General features: G+C 47.2%; 1 protein-coding gene across 5 annotated transcripts in view; it reads left to right on the top strand.

The window, feature by feature from the left end:
* Positions 1-23081, top strand: part of Slc10a7 (solute carrier family 10, member 7) — a 224314-nt gene that overhangs the window by 193289 nt on the left and 7944 nt on the right. For 3 of the 5 annotated variants that reach the window (NM_001010948.2, XM_039097586.2, XM_039097585.2), the window contains one exon: positions 2982-3055. The exons of 1 other annotated variant lie outside the window; for it this stretch is intronic. In NM_001010948.2, coding sequence (NP_001010948.1) covers positions 2982-3055 — 74 coding nt within the window. Of the gene's footprint in view, positions 1-2981; positions 3056-13393; positions 22887-23081 lie in introns of those variants that run through there. One more of the 5 variants, XM_063277889.1, reaches the window with a different exon arrangement.

Raw genomic sequence — 23081 nt, 5'->3', positions numbered from 1 at the left:
AACCAGTTGGGAAGGAAAGGAAAGAAGCACCTCGGGGGGAGACAAAGTGATCAAAAGAAATGATAAAAGCCGGATAAAAAGAAAATCAATATTAAAGAGAGGTGCGGCGGGGTTCAGAAATGAGAGGAACACGAATGCTGGAGCTCACACACAGATGCTCACTGCTGGCGACGAGCACGAGTCCCCCCGCCTGAGTACAATGGATGGGACACCCTGGCTTGTGGTTGTGCTCGTGTATCTTGATGCCGCCCTCTACAAAGTGTGGACAAGGGTGGGCTATGGGCCGGAAACTGCTCACTCCCATCCAGTAGATTCTGATTTTTGGTTTTGGCTTTTGTTCTCTGAGAAGATGAATTGGCCCTAGAATTTGGGGGCAGGCTGCTTCCTCCTTTGTGACTTTGGGTGTGCTGGACTTCTGGCCCCTCTTCAGAAGAAACAAGACAGAAATGCCACCTCCTTCTGTGGCTGTCCTGAGAAGACACACGGACACAAAGTGCTTGGAAAAGTGCCCACTCGTCCTCCTCAGTGGAGGACTACCTGGGTGTTTGGCCTAAGATCCGTACTGTGCAGCCTGTCACTGGGTAGCTGGACTCAGAGGACAGCACTCAGTTTTTATCCTGAGGCCCTGTCCTCCCTCCTGCTGTGGAACCCACCCTAGCTTTAGTCTCCTTTCTGGAGCAGAACAAAGCAGCAACCCCAAGTGTCCTCTTGAGCCACACTGGAAGGGAGAGGGGGTGAGCTCCAGGCCAAACAGGAGCCTCCTGGACCCTGCTGGAAATGAAGACACAGCCCAGTGCTCTGAGTACACTGCTCTGGGAGAGGGGCAGAGTGGGGCCTTTGCATTTGATTGACATCACATGAGTCTGTGGGAACGTCCACACAGCTCGCACCCAGCAGTCACAGGTGTCCATCCCTTGGAGGGAAGCCTCTTTAGTTTGCCTCATGGCCTGGAACTCTGGTGAGTGGAAGGCCTGCCCTGACATGAGTCACTCCTGTGTTTTCTTTATTTTTTCATTCACCTTGTTTTTCTACTTTGCTTCCAGCTTCAAAAAAAGAAAGAAAGAAAGAAAGGAAGAAAGAAAGAGAGAAAGAAAGAGAGAAAGAAAGAAAGAAAGGAAACCCAAAAAAACAACCAAGAAACTCCTTTTACCCCTTTGTCTGGTCCTCCTGGGACTGTTGGGAGGCCAAGATTTACCAGTTTTGTCATATTCATTTCTCTCTCCGCCCTCTCTCTTCTTCCCTCCCGCCCTCCACCCCTCCCCCACCCATGGTCCCTTTAAGAACTCACCCCATAGCATCAGTTCCTTGACTCTCCACCCCAATGGCTACCTCCTTCATCTGCCTCTCCATCTACAATACTCACCGCTTCCAGTGCCCCACAACGTCTTCCTCTCTACAAGTAATAGGATAAAAAAGATGTCACAGCACTTACATGTGTAAACTCTCAACACATTTGCATTCATCTGCACAGAGGCGAATGGCATTATCCTGTGGGTTTGAAATCAAGTGTGCTCATCCCCAAAGCCAGAGCTTGACAGCTCTTGGGAAGGAGCACCCCTTGGAGAGTAGCATCGGACCTTCTGGTCACTCAGACTCCATGTGTCTACGTCCTGCTGTTCCAGCGCACCTTCTAGCTCCCCACGATGGCCGCCTTCCCCATCTTCAGTCTCAGCTGGTTCTGTTTATGTGGCTACTTCTTAAGGACAAGTCTGACCATATCGCTCTAGTGTTTCTGTGTGTCTCATCTACGTCCACTCCTGGGCCAGCATTCCTGAAAATGAGCTCTTTTCATTCTTCAACATGAAGAATCTGCTCTTTGCCAACTGTGCATCTGGCTCCAGTCAGACCTCCTGGGAGGGTCTGTGGCTGCACTGATACAGCCCGCCCACCCCAGGGGCAGGCTAGTCTTCTCCTCATGACCATCCCCCTCTCCCCTCTCCCTTCCCTCACATCCGACCCGGCTTTACCAGCACTATTTGTCTTTACCCCTATTCTGTCATAGTTCAGGTGTTTGCCCGAGAGTTCCCTCCCTGTTGGGCTCACCACAGGAATAAGGGGATAAAAATGTCAGTTATGCAGTGATGTTTAAAGAACAAGAGGAAAATCACAGCGCAGACATAGAGTCCGATGTCAGACAGGAGGGCTGTGTGTTGCACTCCAGCGCTGTTCATCTGTGGACACCGCAGTCCAGGGAGGGACCTCAGCTGATGCAGAGAGAGCCTAGAGGGAATGCTTCAGCGCCATGAGCAAACCTACCCCACCCCGCAGAGGAGACCAGGGCTGGTTCCATATTCTCTTGCTGTTCTTGAGTGGTTAAGAGAGGCCTCTAACAAACACCTTTCCTCCAGGGAGTATTCAAACAGGAGGTAAGAGCTACTTAGAGATTTTTCTAAATAGGGATGAAGATTTTCCTCCCATCAAAAGTTACAAATGGGGAGAAGAAGCTACTAAGGGAACCTTCATTTGAAACCTTTAAACATTGGATGGACAAAAAAACCCCAAACTAACAAACAAACAAAAACTCCACATTGGATGGACACGGGCTTTAGGGACAAGCTCAAGTCATTAGTATGTAGTTGACTTTGAAGCATTTTTTGGTAAGCTAACTCTTGTTAGAGTTCAGAGCACAGAATAGGCAGACTACAGGAATTATACCACCTATAGGAATTGAGAGTCAGAGGGAATATTTTATTGTTGTTTTACCATCATCATCATCGCCATCATCATCACCACCACCACCACCACCACCATCATCGTCATCATCATTCTTGATTTCGGCTCATGACTTTCTGAACCTTTATAACTGGGCATAGAAACTTCCTCTAAACAGAAATCCGGACAAGGCTGGGATTTTGGTTCATAGTAGCCCTGTCACCAGGGCTGATCAGCAGGATACTGACATGAAGAGAGGCACATTTGATAGAGGATATAGTTGGCTTTTCATACACGTATTTGTAAAACTCCTCCCCCTCTCCCCCCAGGAATAACTCGGGGTTCACACCAGCAGACACAGTGGCTATCATCTTCTGCTCTACACACAAGTCCCTCACCTTGGGTAAGTGACTCACCAAGTTAAAAACTCCTACTACCCTAAATAAGTGTGAAATTCAGAAACTGCTCAAGTTAAATGGACAGGACTGCCCATTCATTTAGACCAAGAACAGCAGCCAAGGGCAGAGACCCATTGATATGCAGTCTGATATTTGATCAAACCAATTTCCGAGGGCCTAATTAATAATACAGGGCTTAGCTTAGTTTGTAGTCACGTTTTCTACATGGTGAAAAGTGACCAGTGCAGAATGCTAGCCTAAGGTGGTTGGCCTTGGAGACAGTGCAGAATGCTAGCCTAAGGTGGTTGGTCTCGGAGACAGTGCAGAATGCTAGCCTAAGGTGGATGGCCTCAGAGACCGTTTCTGAAAACGCAGTTGGCAAAACCTTTCTTTGCATGGCTCTCGAGTTGCCCCTGAAAAATATTTGCTTTTTCGGGGAGCTCACTGTTACTGTAGTTTGGTGACTGATGTTAGTGTGAACCTCAGTTCTTAATATTATAGTGTTTTCTACAATGGCAATTTAGCTATGGTGACTCGATTGTATTGACAGTGATAAAAAGGAAGTAGTATTTATTTAAAGGAAAACATTGAGAAGAAGAGTGCTAATGTCTTCCTTGGCTTATCCAACTTACTGCATTATCCCAGTGACCTCAGTGACATCTAGAACCTGTGTTGTTAAAACTCAGGAAGTAATCGGGCACTCGTTTGTAAACTCTGAGTTGTCGGGGCATTGCATAAAAACTCGAATTGAAAATCCCTGCACATTTGAAGTGTGACTCACTTGAGAGAATGAGGAACCATAATGTTGCTTTGAATTTGCTCACACTATAAACATTCCTTCGTCAATCAAAAAACCTGGATAGATTCTCATGTTTTTATAAATTATAAGTAAAGCTCTCTGATGGAGTCTTTGCCAGTTTTATTAAGTTTGGAAACTAATTTCAAAGTGAGACGCATCCTTCAAAGAGTAGTTCCTAAGTCTCTGTAGTCACCAGACCTAAGGAAAGAGCTTTGGGGTCTGCATTCCAATCCCGATGATGCACTTGGCGTTAATTCCCTGAACTTTGCATCTGTAAAATGGGTTAATGACTACTCTGGGTATTACTGTAAAACTTGCAAGCTTTGCTAAGTCCTCAGCAGAGTCCTTGGTGGATGACCAGTCCCTGACAGAATGTGGACAGTCACTGCGCTCCACAGAGGTTTCTAGAGACTGTCTGAGGACTCATCCCACAGCTGGCTCAGCTGCCCAGCGCTCAGTGGCCTCCATAACAGTGCTGGTAGCCCTATTAATGCCATTAGTTTAAATGTGTTATGCCAGGGTTCCAATCACATGACCCTGTCATAGACGTCCTGGACTAGCTGAAAGAAAGCATCTCTGCCCCACATATTGTTATAGACACCATGTAGGATATGCCACGCTTATAAACCCAAGAGCTGTACCCAAAGGTCAGGAGGTGAGAGGGGCTCAGATGAGGCCTAGTCCTAGATAAAGCACATGTTGACCACGGCTGTCTTGTACGCATCCTGGCCCGTCTGCAGTGGGCAATTAACCCCGAGCCTTCTTGGGACTTGCTGTGGACTGGAAAACCAAAGTGGATGATGATTTCTGTCCTCTCTGACCCTCTCCTGAGCACACACAGCTAGATGAACCTTCTACAGGAAGCACACCCAGGTTTAATTGGGGACAGGTATGTTTGGTTTTTGGTTTTTCAAGACAGGATTTCTCTGTATATTCCTGGCTGTTCTGGAACTCAATCTGAAGGCCAGGCTGGCCTCGAACTCACAGAGATCCTGAGTGCTGGGATTAAAGGCACGTGCCACCATTCTTGGTCTTTCTATTTTTATAAGCAAATCCATTCACATCCAGAATCTCTTCCCTTCTCTTACTCCCGGGGACATACTCTGCCCTTTATGCTTTCTGAAAGCTGATTTGCAGAAGTAGTTGTTTTGCTAAAAGGGCTGGATGAGCTTGGATTTCTGTTTGCTTGTAAAGAGTTCGCCTAAGAAGTATATACTTGGCTCTTCCAGTGATAGTAACCGTATTGTGACATACTGTGGTAGCTACGACCACACACTGATGGTAGCACACTGTGGTACCCAGGGACCACACAGTGTAAATCCTTAGCTGTCTTATACTCTGATGGGCCTAAGCTCTCTGAGAGCTAAAAGCCCTAAATACCTGGCTGGGCCTCAGGCTCTTGAGGTCTAAGGTGAGAGCCTTCTGCTTCCAGGTCATGGATTCTGCCAATCCTTGCCCTGATTCAGGTCGCTCTGGTCCCCTCGTGCAGCTCACTGTTTCTCGTTATCTCAGACAAAGCACCCTTATCTCCGCACACACCAGGGGCTGACTGCTGGAGTAGACTCGGAAACCCAGTAAGTCTGCTCACTGTGCCCATGTTCACAAGCCTTCTCCTGGAGTCCTGATGTCCTACCAGGGGCTGGGGGGGGGGGGGGATATGTCTTTGTTTGCAGTGACCACAGTGACCCCAGCTGCAGGCCAGTCATTGTCCAGATGGAAATGTTTTGTTTTGGAAGAACATCACATTCAGAGTGGGAAAAAAGAAAATCACATTTCAGAAAGTAGAAGGAAATTTCACATAATATCACCCAGAAATTTTTTTGTTTTTGTTTTTACACACAAAGATGAAATACAACAAATTATAATATAGCTGCTTGGCACTTTAGAAATACATCTTCTCCTGTGTCAAATGCTGTCATAATATTTCTCCCAGTGATTTTACATTCACACACACACACACACACACACACACACATCTCAAGTAAAATATATTAAAGGAAATTTAGAAATTATAGTTTATGACTCTACCCAGTTCGTATTTAAGAATAACCCGTTCAGGCCACGTGGTACCCATGTGACTGGTGCGGATTGGGAAGCCTCCTCAGTCCCCTCATGCCTATGCTCACCTTCGGTTTATTTTATTGTTCTCACCTCGCCCTGTCTTGGTCTCTCCCATGTGCTCCCATCTACACACGTGCTGTATTTGATTCATTGCTTTTATTAGCGCATTTGCCATTGATTGATTAGTTCTCCGTATTAGTACTTTTTCTATTGATTGATTGCAGATGAAGTGACTATTTGACCTTTAATTATGAGGCTTCCTATTGGAAATGACATTGAGCTATGGCCTCACATAATCCATCTGGAAAACCTGACGTGATGCCGTTCCCTGGAGCTGGTTCACTAAGGAAGGAAGCCTGAGGAAGCGCAGAGCTATCCCTGTGCTTCGTCTGAGACACCACCACAGGGCTTGTTTGCCGCGCTCCTCCAGCTCCAGCTGGGGTCGGAGGCAATTTCAGGATGGCAGCCCTTGCTGTGGGTTGCCATAGAAGCCAGGAACTCTCACTGGTTATTCTTCAGTTTGATGGTGATGTTAGTGTAATAACGAGAAGGTGTTTTACATAGCAGAGATTGAAGAGCAGCTCAAGCTAGGAACGGCTCAGTGCACAGTCAATAGATTTCATCAAGAAAGAGATTAGATCCCAAATGTCCTCTGGAGTTGGCATTTTACTTTTATTTATCTTTTTCTCTCGGGGATTTAAATCGCTTGGCTTTTCTAGAGTTTCAGCATGTGTCGAAAACTTTTCTAGCTACACCTGAGAATGGGTCAGGATGTTTGAGGTCCTTAAGTCCTTACGCATCTTAACAGTTTGTAATTTAAATAGCAAAATAAAAGGATATCATCTCAGACCAGATCAGCTATTCACAGTCAATAATGGTAGTCCCAATTTTTTTTCGTCTTTGTAAAAGCATTCCTGAACTGAATGTGCTTTGTTTAAAATAGAAACTATTTCATTATCAATGGCTTATAAATGCCACTTGTGCAGAAAGGCAAACCGGGGCAGCCCGCCTCACCCATACTACATTCAGAGTCTGACCCCTGCCGAGCAGTGGTAAGAAGGTAATAGCTGGAAGCTAAAAGAAGGAAGCTTTTAGGATTCAGGAGAGGGTGGGGAGAGCCCAGGCGGGATTCTATACTAGCTCCCTGCTCCCAGTGCTGAGTAACAATTCTGGCTCTCAGTAAGAGCTGAACAAACCATGCAGCTGGGGAACCATTGCCACAGTGAGAAGTACACACGGTGTCTAGTTCTTCCAACTTTCAGTTTCCGTAGGTCTGTTGTTGATGTTTCCCTCTATAAAAAAAATCTTCCTCTTAGGGGTCCAAGGGAAAGTTCTTCAAAAGAACGGTGTCTCACTCTTGCAGCTGTAGCTGCCGGAAAAGGTTAATAAATGCCCTATCGGGGCTGTGAAGATGCCTCAATAAAGCCCATGCCTTACGCAATTGAGGACCTGGGTTTGAATCCCCAGAAGCCATGTGAAGCTGCCTAGTGTGGTGTGCATCTGGAATCCAGGACTCCTGTGCTGAGGTGGGAGGTGGAAACTGGAGGACTCCCCTGCCCCACCCCACCCCCAGGAGCTCCAGAGCTAGCTGTCAGGACAGTTATCAAAGGTCACTCTCTTACTTTACCTGTGCTCAATGGTATGCCTCCTCCCCCAACACACACCCCTATGCATCTCCAACACACAAAGGTTTTTTTTCTAATCCTCACACTGTCACATTAAGAATGCTTAAGAGAAATAAAATCACAAAGCGATCTTTTATATTCAAGTTTAATCGGAAGCTTTTCAACATGGTGAAGAACTGAAAACGTGAACAACAGTCTGATCCCTTTCCTAAGACAGAAGTCAAAATCACAGAACTCTGCAGATCTGGTAGCCTCTTTCCCCCAGCCTAACTATGATTCTGTTTGCTACACGAGGGTCGTTTGAACTGCCTCAGAACGGGGCATCACTTGAGAGTCATTGAACTGCCGTGGAACGGGGCATCACTTGAGGGTCTGTAACTACCGGCTTATTTTGCATATGACAAAAGAGAACATAATTTAACTCAGCTCAGATCACATAATTAACAGACGCTGGTCCTGGGTATTGTACGTATAAGACTGTGGCGTGGATTTGAATTGTTTTATTAATTATTTATCAAGAAAGTTATGAATACATTCCCCTTATAAGACATTTTCAGAATGCTTAACATTTCTAATTATTCTTTTTAAAAAACCATTATTTCCATGTGGCCCAGTTATGATCTGACACTCATCTCTGGTTTTTCTTTATTATAGTGGAAAACATACTATTTTCAAGTGGGTCTTCTTTATTATGTGCGCGTATCTCCATGTGTGTGCCCTTGTAAGTGTATGTATGCACGTGTGTACAGGCACCCACAGAAGCCAGAGGATGTAGTGTCCCGCAAAGCTGGAGTTGCAGGCATTGACAGCCACCTAATGTGGGTCCTGGGACCCCAGCTCTGCTGCTCACACTTGATCAGCAAGCGCTCATAAGGCTAAGCTCTCTCTCTAGCCTCTCACATGGGCCCAGACCAGCCATCTTCCCTTTCAGGAGGGACTGCAGTCGGCAGTCCCACCTCACCAGCTACAGCCACTGAGCCTCTGAGAACAGACTGCTGAGATGGAAACCCAGAAGAAGACCTTGCTAATTAGCATAATGAACTCAGAAAGAGGATTGGATTGGTGCAATTACTACCTTGCTACTTTGCGTGATAATGATCATAGGTGGGCCACCATTGATATCCCTGTGGACAGCCTAAAACTTTAGAAACCCTGCCTGCTTAAGAATCAAGCAGGTCCCACAGCCTGCACACGAAGCCATTGACAATGCCAGAGCTTGACCCACACCTGGTTTGGGGGTCACTCCTCGGGAGGGTCTGTGCCTGCCTGAGACTGCAGATTGTCGGCAGCCTGATCTGACTGGCTGTCAGCTCCTGCAGGCTCCCGAGAGTGTCAGGAAGGACAGAACTAGGTTTGGGTTACAGCTGTGGTCTCTCTTCTCCTGCTGAGTCTTAAAGTCCTCTGGGGGCATCTTTGACTCAGTCACCTGCATAATCTTTCACCAGAGCAGGGTCCTACTTGCAGTTGTCCCCTTTAGCTCAGTGGCCAGACAGCCACCAGTTGACTGTACAGTGCCACCTTAGGTTAGATACTGTTCCCCATTGTTAGTCTGAAATAAAACATTTTGCGTGCGTTAAGATACCTGCTCACAGGAAGATACTGAGATAGGCTAATTATCTTCTTTTCAGTTTACACCAGTTGTTCAAAAAAAAAATTAAATACAACTTCTCCTGTGAAGAAAGTGGCTTTGCTCCCATTACCCCTGCAGGGAGCAGTGGCCCCCAGAGAAATATGTGAGAACTGGGATTTTCAGATGTGTCACTGCCTAATGTTTTGCAAGTGAGGTCTAGCCTGGCAAGGGGGTTCTGTCCATAAAATGTATTTTTAAATGGTCTCAGCTGAAACTTTCAGGTTTCCTTGCCCTAAGTATAGTTTTCCTAAGAAAAGCAGAAGTATCAAAGTTTGTATAGCCTAATTAATAAGAGAGTGAAAATGGAACAGTCAAAGGCTTCTCTAAATTAAAATTAAGACTATTTCTTCAGATGGGGTTGGGTGGCTCCTGAGGCCTCACACTTACTGGGTGAGGGAGAGATTCTTTTTCTCAGTGTGCAGCCTCTGGTGCGACATCCCTTTTCCTCCAAGTAAGCCCTCGTTCTTGTTCCTGTAAGTAATCTAATTAAACTCATTGGTTCCAATGAATAAATGAAGCCAAAGAAAGGAAAGAAAGACTGACAGACAGACAGACGGATGGATGGGCAGATGGATGGACAGACAGGTGGACAGAATGGAGAAAGGAAGGAAGAAAGAAAGGGAGACAGTCCTTGTTGCTATGTAATATCAGTTCTTCATGACACGAGCTTTTATTTCCATAGTCAACTGCAAAGAGATAAGTTGAACTCATTGGCCGACAGCAGAAAGGCGCATTCCCTAAGAACTGAGGGACACCAACTCGGCCTCCCACACATCCTTTCTAACCTTTCTAGTGAGGTCATCGCCACATCCTGGAACCCACGTCCCAAGCCTCCCTCCTCACCAGTGCATTCTCTGTGAGTTACAGAGGGGTTTGTTTATCGTGTTTATTAATATTGAGAAAGTTTGCCTCCAGCGATACTAAAATGTGCATCACAGAACAGCCCTGCTCACCGTGTCAGAAGTGAAGAATGTCACCCCGGAGTTACAGCTCTCCATCTCAACTTGCAAAGAGGCAGGCGAGGAACAGCCCTCCTTTCAGAGCTACATCTCCAATTATTTATTTGCTCTTGTCTCTTCCCTGACGTTCCCTTAATTGAGGCAGACACTATGAGCCATGGAGCCTGTGTTTAGTGACAGCCAGCGCTTGCTTTACAGTGGAGAGGAAACTGAGCCTGCAGCTGGGGGCAAAGGGCACACACATCTGTAGCCTGCCTTTGGCCTTCGGAACTTTGTTCCTCTTCCCCCACCTCCCCGTTTCACCCCATCACTAGATAGACGAGAGGGAAAGGGGAGAGAGAGAGAGAGAGAAAGATTGATTGATCTTGAGTCGAATAATTGATTTTCCTCCTGCTTTCTACTTTGCTTGTAGCTGGCCTTTGTTGCCTTGTGGGTTCTTCCTTTCCCACCCTTTACCCTTTATCACCCTATCTATCACTAGATAGAAGAGAAAGGACAGGGGAGACAGAGATCTCTGATCTAAGTTCTTGTTTCTTCTTTAAGCATGACTACTAATGAGCAGCAACCAACTTCCATAAACGACCAAGAACCACCCACCCTTTCCTGCCTATCGGGGTCTCAGCATTTATATACTCTCTGGAAAGTCCTCAGAATTCCAAATGTCACAAAATGACAGACATTATCTACAGCTGACAAAAACACACCTCTGCTAGAGCACAGGGCAAATCATAGTCAGCTGCTGAGGCCAGGCCAGAGCAGCCCCACATCCCTACAGCTGGGATGAAAGCGAAAACACATTCTTACAATATTTCTATATTTTTTATTAAAGAAGCCAAAGTTCCCCAACTGTCACCCCACACATCCCCTAACCATCCCAGCTACAGCCCCATCCACGGGCACAGGATGGACGTCAGATACCCAGTGCTTAAACGGCGGCAGGGCACATAGTAGGCCTTCAACAAAACAGGCTAGAAGGAGATAGAAAACAAGACACAACTGAAAAGATGGCTGGGCCACATGAAGCCACTGAGGCACAGACTGTGTGGGCCCTGCCTACTGGCGTGCTTTGTGAGATGCTAGCCAAAGAGAAGTCACTAAGACAAGTCACTCTGGCAGTTGAGGACATGGCTCAGTCAGCAGCTTGGTGCTGAAGCATGAAGACCGAGGTCCGAGATCCAGAGCAAAAAGGCTCAATGGACCACCTCACTTGTAACTGGGTGCTAGGGAGGTGGCAGCCACACCAGTTTCTTTTCTGTTTTTTTTTTGATAAACACCATGACAGAAGCAACTCAAGAACCAAGGGGAAAGGCTGTAATGATAAGGAGGCCATGGCAGTGGTGGACAGACCAGGGAGCAGAGAGTGCATATCTCACACAGGCACACACAGCCATGCACACACACACACACACACACACACACATACACACACACACACACACACACACACACACACACTTGTGCCTCTATTGTGAGCCCTCTCTCGGCCCCAGGGTTCAGCAGTGAACAAACATAAAATGCTGGCCCTTCTCCAGTTTCCATTCCAGTGAGGACTTCCCGACAGCCCCTTTGATAGCATCAGTACAGCAGAGCACAGGAGGACATCGGTGAAGGTTTCTGACTCCAAGGACACAGTGACTCAAGCACCTGAGGGAAGGAGGAATCCCATGGATTCCCAGCCACATTGATGGATGGCTAGGGATCCAGGCATGGGGCAGGGCCATGTGGGAGAGAAGCACACGACATTTTTTGGCGAACATAATTGGGGTGGGAAAGAAGGAAAGCAATGAGGTTAAAACTGCTATACCAAGACCCTCCAATGACAGCCAGACTCGGCCTCACTGCTCTCATGAGGACTTGTCTTTTTATCCAGATGAGAGGGGCAGCCACTGGAGGGCTCTGGATAGACTGGTAAGGAAGATGAATCTTCCAGTTTGAATGGTTTCTTTGGACACTGTTGGCCAGGATACACCATGGAGTCCTGGGAAGATCAGTAAGACAGAGATCAATAACAGCGGACAAACAGACTCATGAGAACTGCTAGGTGATTGGTCCAGCTTCTCTAGAGAAACAGAACTTACAGAGGGAATATAATGGGGTTTCAGTAGAATGACTTGCAGGCTGGAGTCCAGCAACAATGGCTATCTATGAACAGAAAGCCCAGGAATCCAGAAGTTGCTCAGTCCATGAGTCTGATGTCTCAGCTGCTCTTCACTATGCACCACAATCTCAAAGAAGTGGGTTCTAATGCCAGTGAAGGAGTGAACTTGCTAGCAAGCAGGCAAAGAGCAACAGCTTCTTCCGTGTCTTTAAATAGGCAGAAGGTATGGCCCGATCAAAGGTGTGTGTCTTCCTATCTCAGAAGTCCAGACTAGAAGTGCATTTACACACTTCAAACCAACCAAACAAAAACACTCTCACAGGTGTGGCTTCCATTTCTGGTTTGTAGTTCATGCCAGATGTAGTCAAATTGGCAACCAAAAATACCGTCACACTGGGCAAGGTGATGCGTTTGCAGGAGAGAGCAGGGACCAGCAGCCTGAGGAGCCACAAGGGTTTATTCCATTAGGGAGGGATGCAGAAGAGTGGGTTTTATGGGAGAAAAGGGAGTTGATAACAGAGAGAAGGGATTTGGCTTCAGGCATGAGAAGCCTGTGGTTCTTTCCACATCTGGTGGAGTTTGGACCTCTGGTCAGAGCTTTAACCCTGAAGATGCCGTCTCAGGCTGCTGAGCAGGATGAAGACTCACAGTGGACAGCAAGAGGGGAGAGAGCTCGGAGGACTAACAGTACCCAGAGAGTAGAGAGGTGTAGTTGTGTTGGTAAGAAAACAGATGTGTACTTGACCAGACACATGCATGCAAGTGTGCAAGAGAACAGCTGTGAAATGCACTAACCAGACACACATGCATGCAAGTGTGCAAGCCTGTACTCTCAGAGCAGAGTTAAACATTGTCAGAAAGAAGATGTGGAGATTCCTTGAGACACTGGAGGATGGGCCTGGCAATCATTTGGTATCTACTCCTTGCAGGGCGCTGTACTGGGTTAACTTGCCTCATTATCTCGGCTAATATTCATTACAACCTTGCACAGTACTCACGACTTCATTGTCCGAGTAGAAAGCTGTGAGGGGCCAAATAGCTCACCCCTCAAACACAGGAATCCAATTCTAGTTTGTTTGTTTTTTTTTATTTTTAGTTGTGTACATGCCTTTTCTTTCTTTAATATTTTTTATTTGTGTATGTTTGTATATTGGGTACATGTGTGTCGTAGGTGTGAGGGCTGCCTGTGGAAGCCAGAAGAAGCCATTGGATCTCCTGGAGCTAGAGTTGCAGTCTTGCAAGCCACCTGATGTGGGTACTGGACACTGAACTCCAGTCCTCTAAGAGCAGTATCTTAGTCATTGTTTGTTGATGTGAAGACACAATGACGAAGGCAACCCTTACAAAGGAAAGCATCAGGCGGGGCTGGCTTACAGTTTCAGTTTAGTCCATTATCATCATGGTAGGGAGCATGGCGGCCTGCAAGCAGACAAGGTGCTGAAGAAGAAACTGAGAGCTTTGCATCCTGATCCACAGGAAGTAGCAGAAAGACAACTGGGCCTGGCATAGGCCTTTGAAACCCCAAAGCTCGAGCCCCCCACCCCCGTGACACACTTCCTCCAACAAGGCCCGCCTACTCCAACAAGATCACACCCCCTAATCCTTTTCAAATGGTGCCCCTCTATAATGACCAAGCATTCAAATAGATGGGCCTGTGGGGGCCAAGCTAGCCACTGATTCATTCCCCTGGCCCCACAGAGTCAGCCTTTTTCAGAGAAGTGGATCTGAAGACAAATAACTGAAGTTAACTCTCCCCATCAAGACCGTCTTGTTCGGGTGTGTCAGGCACTGTTGCCTCTGACATTTTTGTTTATCATGAACAGTGCCATGAAGAAGAAAATCTCTGCTAGAAGATGACTGAAAGCCATGGCAAAAACCAAGTGTGTGCTTAGGCTGGTTAATGAGGGTCACGGCTTACACATGTCTACCATTTAACTAGTATTGAATGCCTTCCTGAAGTTCCCACTGTCAGTGCAACACAGTGGTTTAGAGAACACTACACTTACATGTTAGAGGTGACACAGTCAGTGAATGTTCACATCACAGCATCAGCTTCTGTTTTGTGTCACGTGTGACAAGAGCGACTGTTTTGCTGTTGTTGTTGTTGTTAATAGAAGTAAAGCATATCTTCAACGTTGTCTGGGGGCCTGGACAGACGGCTCAGCGATTGACAGACAGCACTGGCTGCTCTTGCAGAGGACGCAGGTTCAATTCCCAGCACCTGCGTGGCTCACCAGCATCTGCAACTCTAGTCACTGAAGCTCCACCTCCCTCTTCGGGCCTCCTCAAGCACTGCATATAGTACACAGGCACGCACGCAGGCAAAGCACTCACACAGAGGAGATGAGAATAAAATTTATTTCTAAAGTTCTGCTGAGTGAAGCAAGGGCCCCACACTGATCAGACGGAGCCTTTCCTGTGTGGTGACCATGTTAAGTGTGATCTTACTTTTGCTATTTTTACCATATAAAGTCCTTGCTCTGTGTACTGTTGTCACATCTTATGAGCATGACCATTAGCAAAAATTTTCTCCTCAGCGTAGAAAAGGAAGGAAGTGACCTCCTACTTTTAACAAGCAGTCCCTACAAACATGGTTGCCCCTCGTGGAAGTTACAGCCAGTGTTTGAAGACCGGCTCTGTGACTCAGCAATCCAGTTCAGTCCTGAATTCCTAGGTAACTGTTTCCGCCGCTCTGTCAAGTGAGGGCTCCCTCATCTGCTGCTGCTAAGACCTTCCGTCCCCAGAATTAAATGTTTCCTCGCCGGCCCAGGCCATCCATTAAACGTGGTTTCCAGTCACAGTGTACCTGTCTCTAACACCAGCTGCTTTTCTGGGCTTTTCTGGCATCTTTATTTGCATAGAACGTCTCACAGAGCAGTAGGAGTGCATCCAGGCACGGAGGCAGAAAGGCTATCTTTAATTTTCCTAATGGGCTGAAAATGGTCATCAAACAACTTTGGATCAAAGTAAAAGCCACCAGCCTTAAGTGCTGCTGTTCACAGAGGAGCCCTTTCCTGTCAGGCTGTTCTGTGTAAACATTCTCTTCCTTGGGCTTTCGCCTCCATTTTCTGTGTGTGTGTTTTGTCACAGATCCCTGTTTCGGGCACCTAAGGCCCCGAGCAAGTTGCCCGTTAAGCTGACAGAGAGCACAGGCTGTGGAGCCAGTGTACCCGTGTTCGAATCCCGCCTGTACCCTACGTCTGCCTGTGGCCTGGGCCAGTGTTTTCCTCTGCCTCACTTCCGTCTGGACTGTGAGGATGGTAGTAGTTCACTCAGTCTGGACAAGCTGACAGATGTGTGCTCTCAGAACGGGGCCTCAAACAAACACTGTTCTCACTGTGCTGCCCGGCCAGCAGACAAGGGCTACACGCTGTGTGTGAAGCCCGTTTCCTCTTCACTCTCAAGGTCTTCATTGCTAGAAAAACCACTTCTCCATTGTGCCCTTCGAGTCCATTCATAACTCACCGCTCGTTCATTTTCTTCCATTCTGTTCATTTACGGCAAAGGAACCTGTTTTTAATTTTACTTTTGAAGTATGAAGGAAGGACCAACTTATAGGAGATTTCTCCTCAGAGTCTGGGTGGAAGAACGCAGTGGCTCCAGCCTGCACTGAGGGGAGACTCAGAGTGGCTTACAGCCTCCTACTGCACAGGCAGAGATGGAGCAGGAGTGCTCTGTGGGCCTCAAGGATTGCAGACTGTCTGGGCCCGTCGGGCGTGGTCTGCTCGGCTGACATCTCCTTTGTCCCCTTTTCTGTGAGGTCCACCACAGGGAACTACGGGTGTAACTCAGGCGTCGGGATGGAAGGTCCTGTTCTCTTTCTGAGTATCGATTAGACTGATGCAAGATAATCTCTCTCTTTAGAGACGGGGTTTGCGAGCCTTACCCAGAGTCCGGTGATGCTGAGGGAAGCTGTAAGACTTCTGTCTCACTGGACTTCATCTGGGGTGCCTTATTGTATAGAAGGATAAAAACACTTTCCTCTGGTCTCCATTACGTTCTGACACTCATATACTGTGGTGGTCCACACCAGTGATAACAGGACAGAAGTTTTCACTCGTAGGTGGAATGGCAGACAGAGAAGGCAAGCTGGTAAAACACAAACCCAAGGCAAGGATATACCCAGCCTGCATGTTAGAATGCTCAGGGCATCGGAGCAGAAAGCCCACCATTTAGATAAGGAAGCCATTAAAGAGTTCATACAGTCTGTGTCATCTTGTTCCCTTTCCTAAGAACCTCTGAAAAAGTTTGACTGGTCAACCTTGGAACTTTCCAGAATAGTTTGGGAAAAGCCCAGAGTGGTGCCAGAATGGAATTCTGGGATCCATGCAGATTATACACCACCTAGAAAAAAACACTTACCCTCCCTCCAATGCCTCTGACGGACAGCCAAGTCAAGCAGTGCCCACCCACCCTGACATGCGTAGCGTTTCTTTTATAGCCTCTAAAAGGGAGACAAATTAGAACAACCGAACTCTCTTCACTTTAGGGGTCCACTTTTTCCCAGTCATCTGTGTATGCTGCCATTGCATTGACATGATACGTGGAACTTGCTGATTGCCTGTTTGGCCTGGTACCCTGTGCATTGCAACCTGCTAAATGGGGAGGACCTCTGGCTCCCTGAGGGCATCTGTCCATCTGTCACTGCATCTGAACAGTGTCTGGGACATAACAGATAAATGTGAACCGTTGTGTATCATCTTACTACCTCCTTATAGTTAGGTGCAAGGAAGAGATTAGGTTCATCTTACTGATGTGGAACGGCTTGTCGGTCTGCAGGGTCTGCATTCTGTCTTGCCACTGGGGTGCTGGGAGCCGCTCAAGGAGACAAACACAGGAGCTCTCTGCCATTGGAGTGTTGGCTCACAGCACCCTGATACCTGCTCAGGGGAGGCAAAGCGCAGCCTAAGATAGTTGTCCCAGTCTGGTGCAGACTGGGGCTGAGCTGTGCTTTCCAAACTCCAGAGCACCTCAATGCTGCTGGGAACCTTGAGGAGTTGAGAATGGTGGCCGTAGGCTGTTGAGAGCCAGGGCCAGGGGGATTCCAGCTTAGCTCAGGGGTGAGTGTCCAGAGTGAGGAGGAGCCCTCTACAGGAGACTCAGGTGGCATGGATTGGTAACAGAGGCTTCCCCCCACTATGGTTCTTGATGAGAGAGACAGTCCTTGCTTGTCCAAACTTTATTCATGGTGGGAAAGTGGATGCATACGACTTAGTCAGGGTGGACCAGAGATTGGCAGGAGAAATGTCTCGGAAGCGAAGTTCATTGGCTAAACCCTCCAGCCGGCCCATCTAGATACCTCATAAGCATGGAGAACTCTGGACTTTATGCTATGTGGCCAGTTGTCATGGTCCTCTTAATGGGGTGTCATGGTCACAAGTCAATTATGAGAACTGCCAGGGTTCCCTAATCTGCTCAACCTTACCCGTTTTTCTCTCTGGTGGCACCATTTGACTTGACCCACACAGTTCAGTAGCTTGCCCAATGAAGGTCAAACAGGCAGTAGAAATAAGATTGTAACTCAGGAGTGACTCCAGCCCCAGGCTTCTTTTTTTTCCCCTCCATCTTTATTAACTTGAGTATTTCTTATTTACATTTTGATTGTTATTCCCTTTCCCGGTTTCCAGGCCAACATCCCCCTAGCCCCTCCCCCTCCCCTTCTATGTGGGTGTTCCCCTCCCCATTCTCCCCCCATTACCGCCCTCCCCCCAACAATCACGTTCACTGGGAGTTCAGTCTTGGCAGGACCAAGGGCTTCCCTTTCCACTGGTGCCCTTACTAGGCTATTCATTGTTACCTATGAGGTTGGAGCCCAGGGTCAGTACATGTATAGTCTTTGGGTAGAGGCTTAGTCCCTGGAAACTCAGCCCCAGGCTTCTTAACGCCATATTGCACAAGCAGTGTAGGCCACTGGCATAATGAATGATGAGTTGTGTCTACAGAGATAGCTCAGTGTGTAAAGTGCTTGCTGTTTGGGTATAAGACCTGTGTTCAGTTCCCAGAATATTTAAAAGGTTGTCTGTGGTAGCAAATGCTTGTAACCCCAGCACTGGAGAGCTGGAGAAAGATAGATTCCTGGGGCTCATGGACCAGCCAGTGCATCCTAATAGGGAAAGACCCTGTGTCAAAAGCCAAGGTAGACAATGCCTGACGATCAACACCCAAGATTGGCCTCTAGCATCCACACAGACCTGTACAACGTATAGTTTAACCCCACATATGCATGCACCTGCACATGCACAAATAATAAGTAACGGAGAATGAATCCCCTATGTAAAACAATAGCTATTGTTCCTGAAAATGAGCGTGCTTCAGGATCAGCCTAAACCTGTTCTAACCAATTCCAAGATCGTGGTGAGGCCTTGCTATGGCATTGTTTCCTGCTCTAGAAACTTTGTTCTTAGATAAATCAAGCTCATAAGCATCACTCTCTGGGGCTCTTCTGTCTGGGACAGTATGGGAACCGTGAGTGTACATGGGCTTGTGTGGTAGTGAGGGGACATCATTTATCACTATTTGAAAAGAGTAGCCATATTCCTCGAACAGTGACTGCTCCTCTAAAGCCCATGATGGTAGAGATTTACCTGTTGAATCTGGAGGGCAAGCATGAGCTGTCCTAGGAGACTCAGGAGAGGCAGAGACTTTAAGGAGCAGGAGTAGCGTGTTCTTGTATTCACAGCACAAAATGCTGGGACGCCGAATGTGTGGGTTTTTCCGAGAACAGCTAAGAAAAGTGCAAAACCATGACAAGAGAGAAGCAGGTGAGTTCCAGGTTTGCCAGCAGCTCCCTCCGAAACTCAGTGGTTCACTGAGAAAGCACACAGAAGGAGAACAAGTCATATGGGTTCAGCGAGTGACCTTCAAAGTGACTCAGTAGACTATGTGCCGTCTCTTGGCTAAGTGTTTCTCGATTATGTATTCCCACCCTCAGACCGATGCATTCAGACCCTCAGAGCCCTAGTCAGATACTTAGCCACCATCTCAGATTGCATGTTTGTGGGTCCACTCTGTCTTCCCCCTGCCATATCAGATGAACATGCTCCTCAGAGCAGGGTGGGCATGCGTTAGCCTCAAAGCCTAGAGGAGTGACTGAGGTTTGATCTAAAACTGTCTTTTTGGATAGAGGGAATATTCACGTGTTTTCTGAAACAGTCAATCCTGTACTGTGTAGGAAGAAGAGTTAGAGACAGAAAGGGATGATGCCGAAGTCAATCCTGGAGTATGGGATTTGCCTAGTATGTCCTCCCTCAGAGCTAAGTCAGGAGCAGAGCCACCTTTACAGTGGAGGAGATGCAAGCTAAGTCCTGACGAGCCCATGGCCTCTCTTCATAAAGCGAAAACTCAATGTCTGGGTTGGCCCTGAAGTTCCAGGCTTGAGCCAGTGGCAGCAAATGCCCCATGAAGTTTACTTTAGTAGCATCCACAGAAATCTGGGCTTGGTCCGCTTCTGCCTTACCCACAGGCATGGGTCGGGCACATTATTTAACTGCAGGAACTTACTAAACCCCCGCCTCCCCATCAGTGGGAAGTGGCCACCTACTTCCAAGGGACCGAGTGAGAGCTGGCTGAGGTTCTTCAGCCGTAGCTCTTAGCAAGCAATGGCGCTTTCCAAATGATGACAGCCGTAATTATCTTTCACTAAAGTTGAGTAGGCGCGGGATTTGATGAATGGGCCCTGAAAACTCACTGTAACTCCTGATCGGGGTATTGGTTTTAATTAATGGGTTTTGAGAAGATTAATCTGACTGTGGTTTGTGGGGTTGATGAGAAGAAGAGTCAGAAGACAGGGAGGCCTGACTGGTCTGAACTGGACTTGGGGTGAGGAGCTGAGCTGCAATAGGAAGGATGGAAACTGAGCAAAGAGGCGAGAGCTTGTGTAAATGTGTGACCCCAGAACCGTCCCCAGGCTTGATTTGTGGGGACCGGGCAAGACAGTGACAGCAGGGACTGCATGGGACTCACAGGAGATGGCAGGATGTTGATGTGGTCAAGAAAGAGGCTGGCCCGTCTCTCCTCTTACAGCCAAGGCAGGTAGAGCAATGCTCACAGCAAAACCATTTCAAGAGGAAGGAAGGAAGGAAGGAAGGAAGGAAGGAAGGAAGGAAGGAAGGAAGGAAGGAAGGGAGGGAGGGAGGGAGGGAGGGAGGGAGGGAGGGAGGGAAGGAAGGAAGGAAGGAAGGAAGGAAGGAAGGAAGGAAGGACGGACTACTGTGCAGCTACAAGTCTGTAGGTAAACTCTGAACAGTGTTACAACGTAGATCTTTTTATCGTGAGTCACAGGACAGCCTTGTATATTGGTTAAAGAAAAATCCATGTTTAGTTTGGGGGGGCACCCATTTCTTAAGGATCAGTCAGGAAATGCTCATCTAATACAAGGCAGCACTGTTGAAGTCGTGTGCAATACAAAGGGAATTTTCTAATTCAGAGAACATAAAATAAACATATTTAAGTTGGGGGAGCTTGTTCTTGTCCACGCTATTTTATCCTCTCCTTCCTGGGTATAGGATGAAAGGAAGTCCTCACTTACTCTTTAGAAGAAGAAAGGGCGCACTTGAAGCTCCTGCGTGGCAGATGTCAGTTGAAAGCCCCATTGTGGAGTGTGCTGCAGTGTCAAACTCTGTTGGATAATTTTAGACAAATGTGTCATGTGTGACATGGAAATATGGCACAGTCCACATTAGTGATTTCCCAAGTGCTTGGATCAGGTAGTAATGTGCAGGGAAAGTGCTCTTTATCTACCCACACAGTGTGCGCAGCGAGCAGTGGGGAAATGCTTCCTGTGGAAATTACGTTAGTCAGAAAAGGAATCCATTTACAACATGCACCTTCTAACATCTTTCAGACAATGCAGTGTATTAAAGAGGCATTTTTTGATTAATGTTTTATAAACATTTTTCAGCATGACAGCTTAAAGTCCCTGTAAAAATTGTAAATGCACACATAGTGTTCACTTCCATAAAGTCAAATGCCATCTCATAAAGTCTGGTTGAATCCTGTCAACCATGGTGACACAGAATCAGTACCTGGGAGCATTAAAATTAATTTGCTTCATTTATATTACCGTAGTGATAGCAAGATGAAAAGAACCTTGTATATAAATTTTATTTTAAAAGGAAAACTCAACCAAGTTTGTTTGGGTTTTTAAGTTATTGCTGGTTGTTTTTTTTCTAATTAACAAATGTAAAAATGAGGTGACAATCTGTATAGTAGCTTTATTACGGAATTTGGAAAAACACAAACCCATCCATTCCAGGAGGGTTTTCTGTTTGTTTGTTTGTTTGTTTTTTGGTGCTTGTTGTTTGTTTGTTGCTGTTGTTTTTCTGAGCACCTACTACACCCTCAAAGATGACGATGGGATAGCTGCTGACCCTGATGGCAGTGAAGCAAACATCTAGATGTAGGTTATGATAGGAGTCCGGGTTTGGCATGGGTCATGCGGAGAAGGGCTCTATAGGTCAGTCTGGAGACTATAGGCTGCACTCTCAGAGGAGACAACAAAAGAACAGAAGCAAAAGTACAAAGTACCAAGAAGTGATGAGCGTGTAGACAAAGGAGCTGAGCAGACTGGGCAGCCTGGGCCACAGGGGACTGAGAGGAGCCCAGAGCCACCCACAGAGGCTGATAAAACAGCAAGCGTTATGAGGTCTAGAGGCAGGGATGGTGGGAGCAGAGGTTCCCTGCGTCTCCCCCACTGCATCAGACCGCACTAAGAATGCTCAGGGTGAGCGCTCTCAGTAGGAAACGGCGGCCTTCTGACCGGGTGCCTGAATGTCTCGGCCACTGAGATAGGTTTATTTGGACCCATGGTTTCCAAGGTTTCAGTCTGTGGTCACTAGCCCTGTCTCCTTGGGCCTCTGGCAGAACATGAGGTTTGAGTCCATGGTGGAGGAGCAGAACACCTCCTCCAGCTCATGGTGGCCAGGAAACAAGTAGACAGAGGAGGAGGTTGGTGACCAGTGACCCTTCAGTGGCACAGCCCATGTGACCTAAGTCCTCTCTTGAGGCTTCATTTCTTTTATGTCCCAAGAGCCCAAGCCTTTAACAGCTGGGTGTTTAGGGGACACAAGATCTAAGCCATAGCCCCAGGCTCCGGTACAGCCTGCTTTCTGGTACCTAGCCAACACACTTGAGTGCTGGTGGAATGAATGAATGAATGAATGAATGAATGAATGAATGAATGAATGAATGAACAAACGTACATACGTTTCAGTGAACTATCTACCCAGTAAGAGAAGCGGACAAGAATGTACCTCATTCACAAGCTGCTGGAATAAACACTGTAGTGGTTTCCTGGTTTGACATGACAGATTCATTACCAGGTAGCAGAAATCGAGTGAGCTGGCACAGTGGCTTCTGAAGGACCCTGTAGCTTATCTGTGGCTTCAACCCATTGTCCAGGTACCCCTGGACTCCCGGCAGAGGCACCCCAGGGCAGACACAATACATTTTCAGTCAGAAAAGTGTAGTGTCACAGCACAGGACCTGCTGAGGGGGGACTTGCTGTCTCTCTGTGCTGCCCAGCCTTCTCTTTCCACCCAGTACTTGGAGCGTTCGAGAGTCTGCCACGGTCTCACTCAGCCGGGACTTGGGGGAGGCAGGGGTGCTGAAGGAAAGCAGTGTTGAAATAAACAGGTTGAGAGGAACTCTAGAAATAGAAAAGGAAAGTAGGTAGTGAATGATAGAAAGGTAAGAAAAAGACTTAAAGACCCAGACAAATAGAGCGACTTTAATTGCTGGAGTGCCCCTCCCATCCCTGAGCTGGCTATGACAGCCAAAGGACACACTAAAGGACCTGGGCCATCTCTGGACACCAGGCCTCTTACCTCTGATGTGATCATTTCCAGCCCAGTTTTTAATGT

The sequence above is a fragment of the Rattus norvegicus genome, chromosome 19 (genome assembly GCF_036323735.1).
Source record: "Rattus norvegicus strain BN/NHsdMcwi chromosome 19, GRCr8, whole genome shotgun sequence".
NCBI lineage: Eukaryota > Metazoa > Chordata > Mammalia > Rodentia > Muridae > Rattus > Rattus norvegicus.
This window is presented reverse-complemented; position numbering and strand designations above follow the sequence as displayed.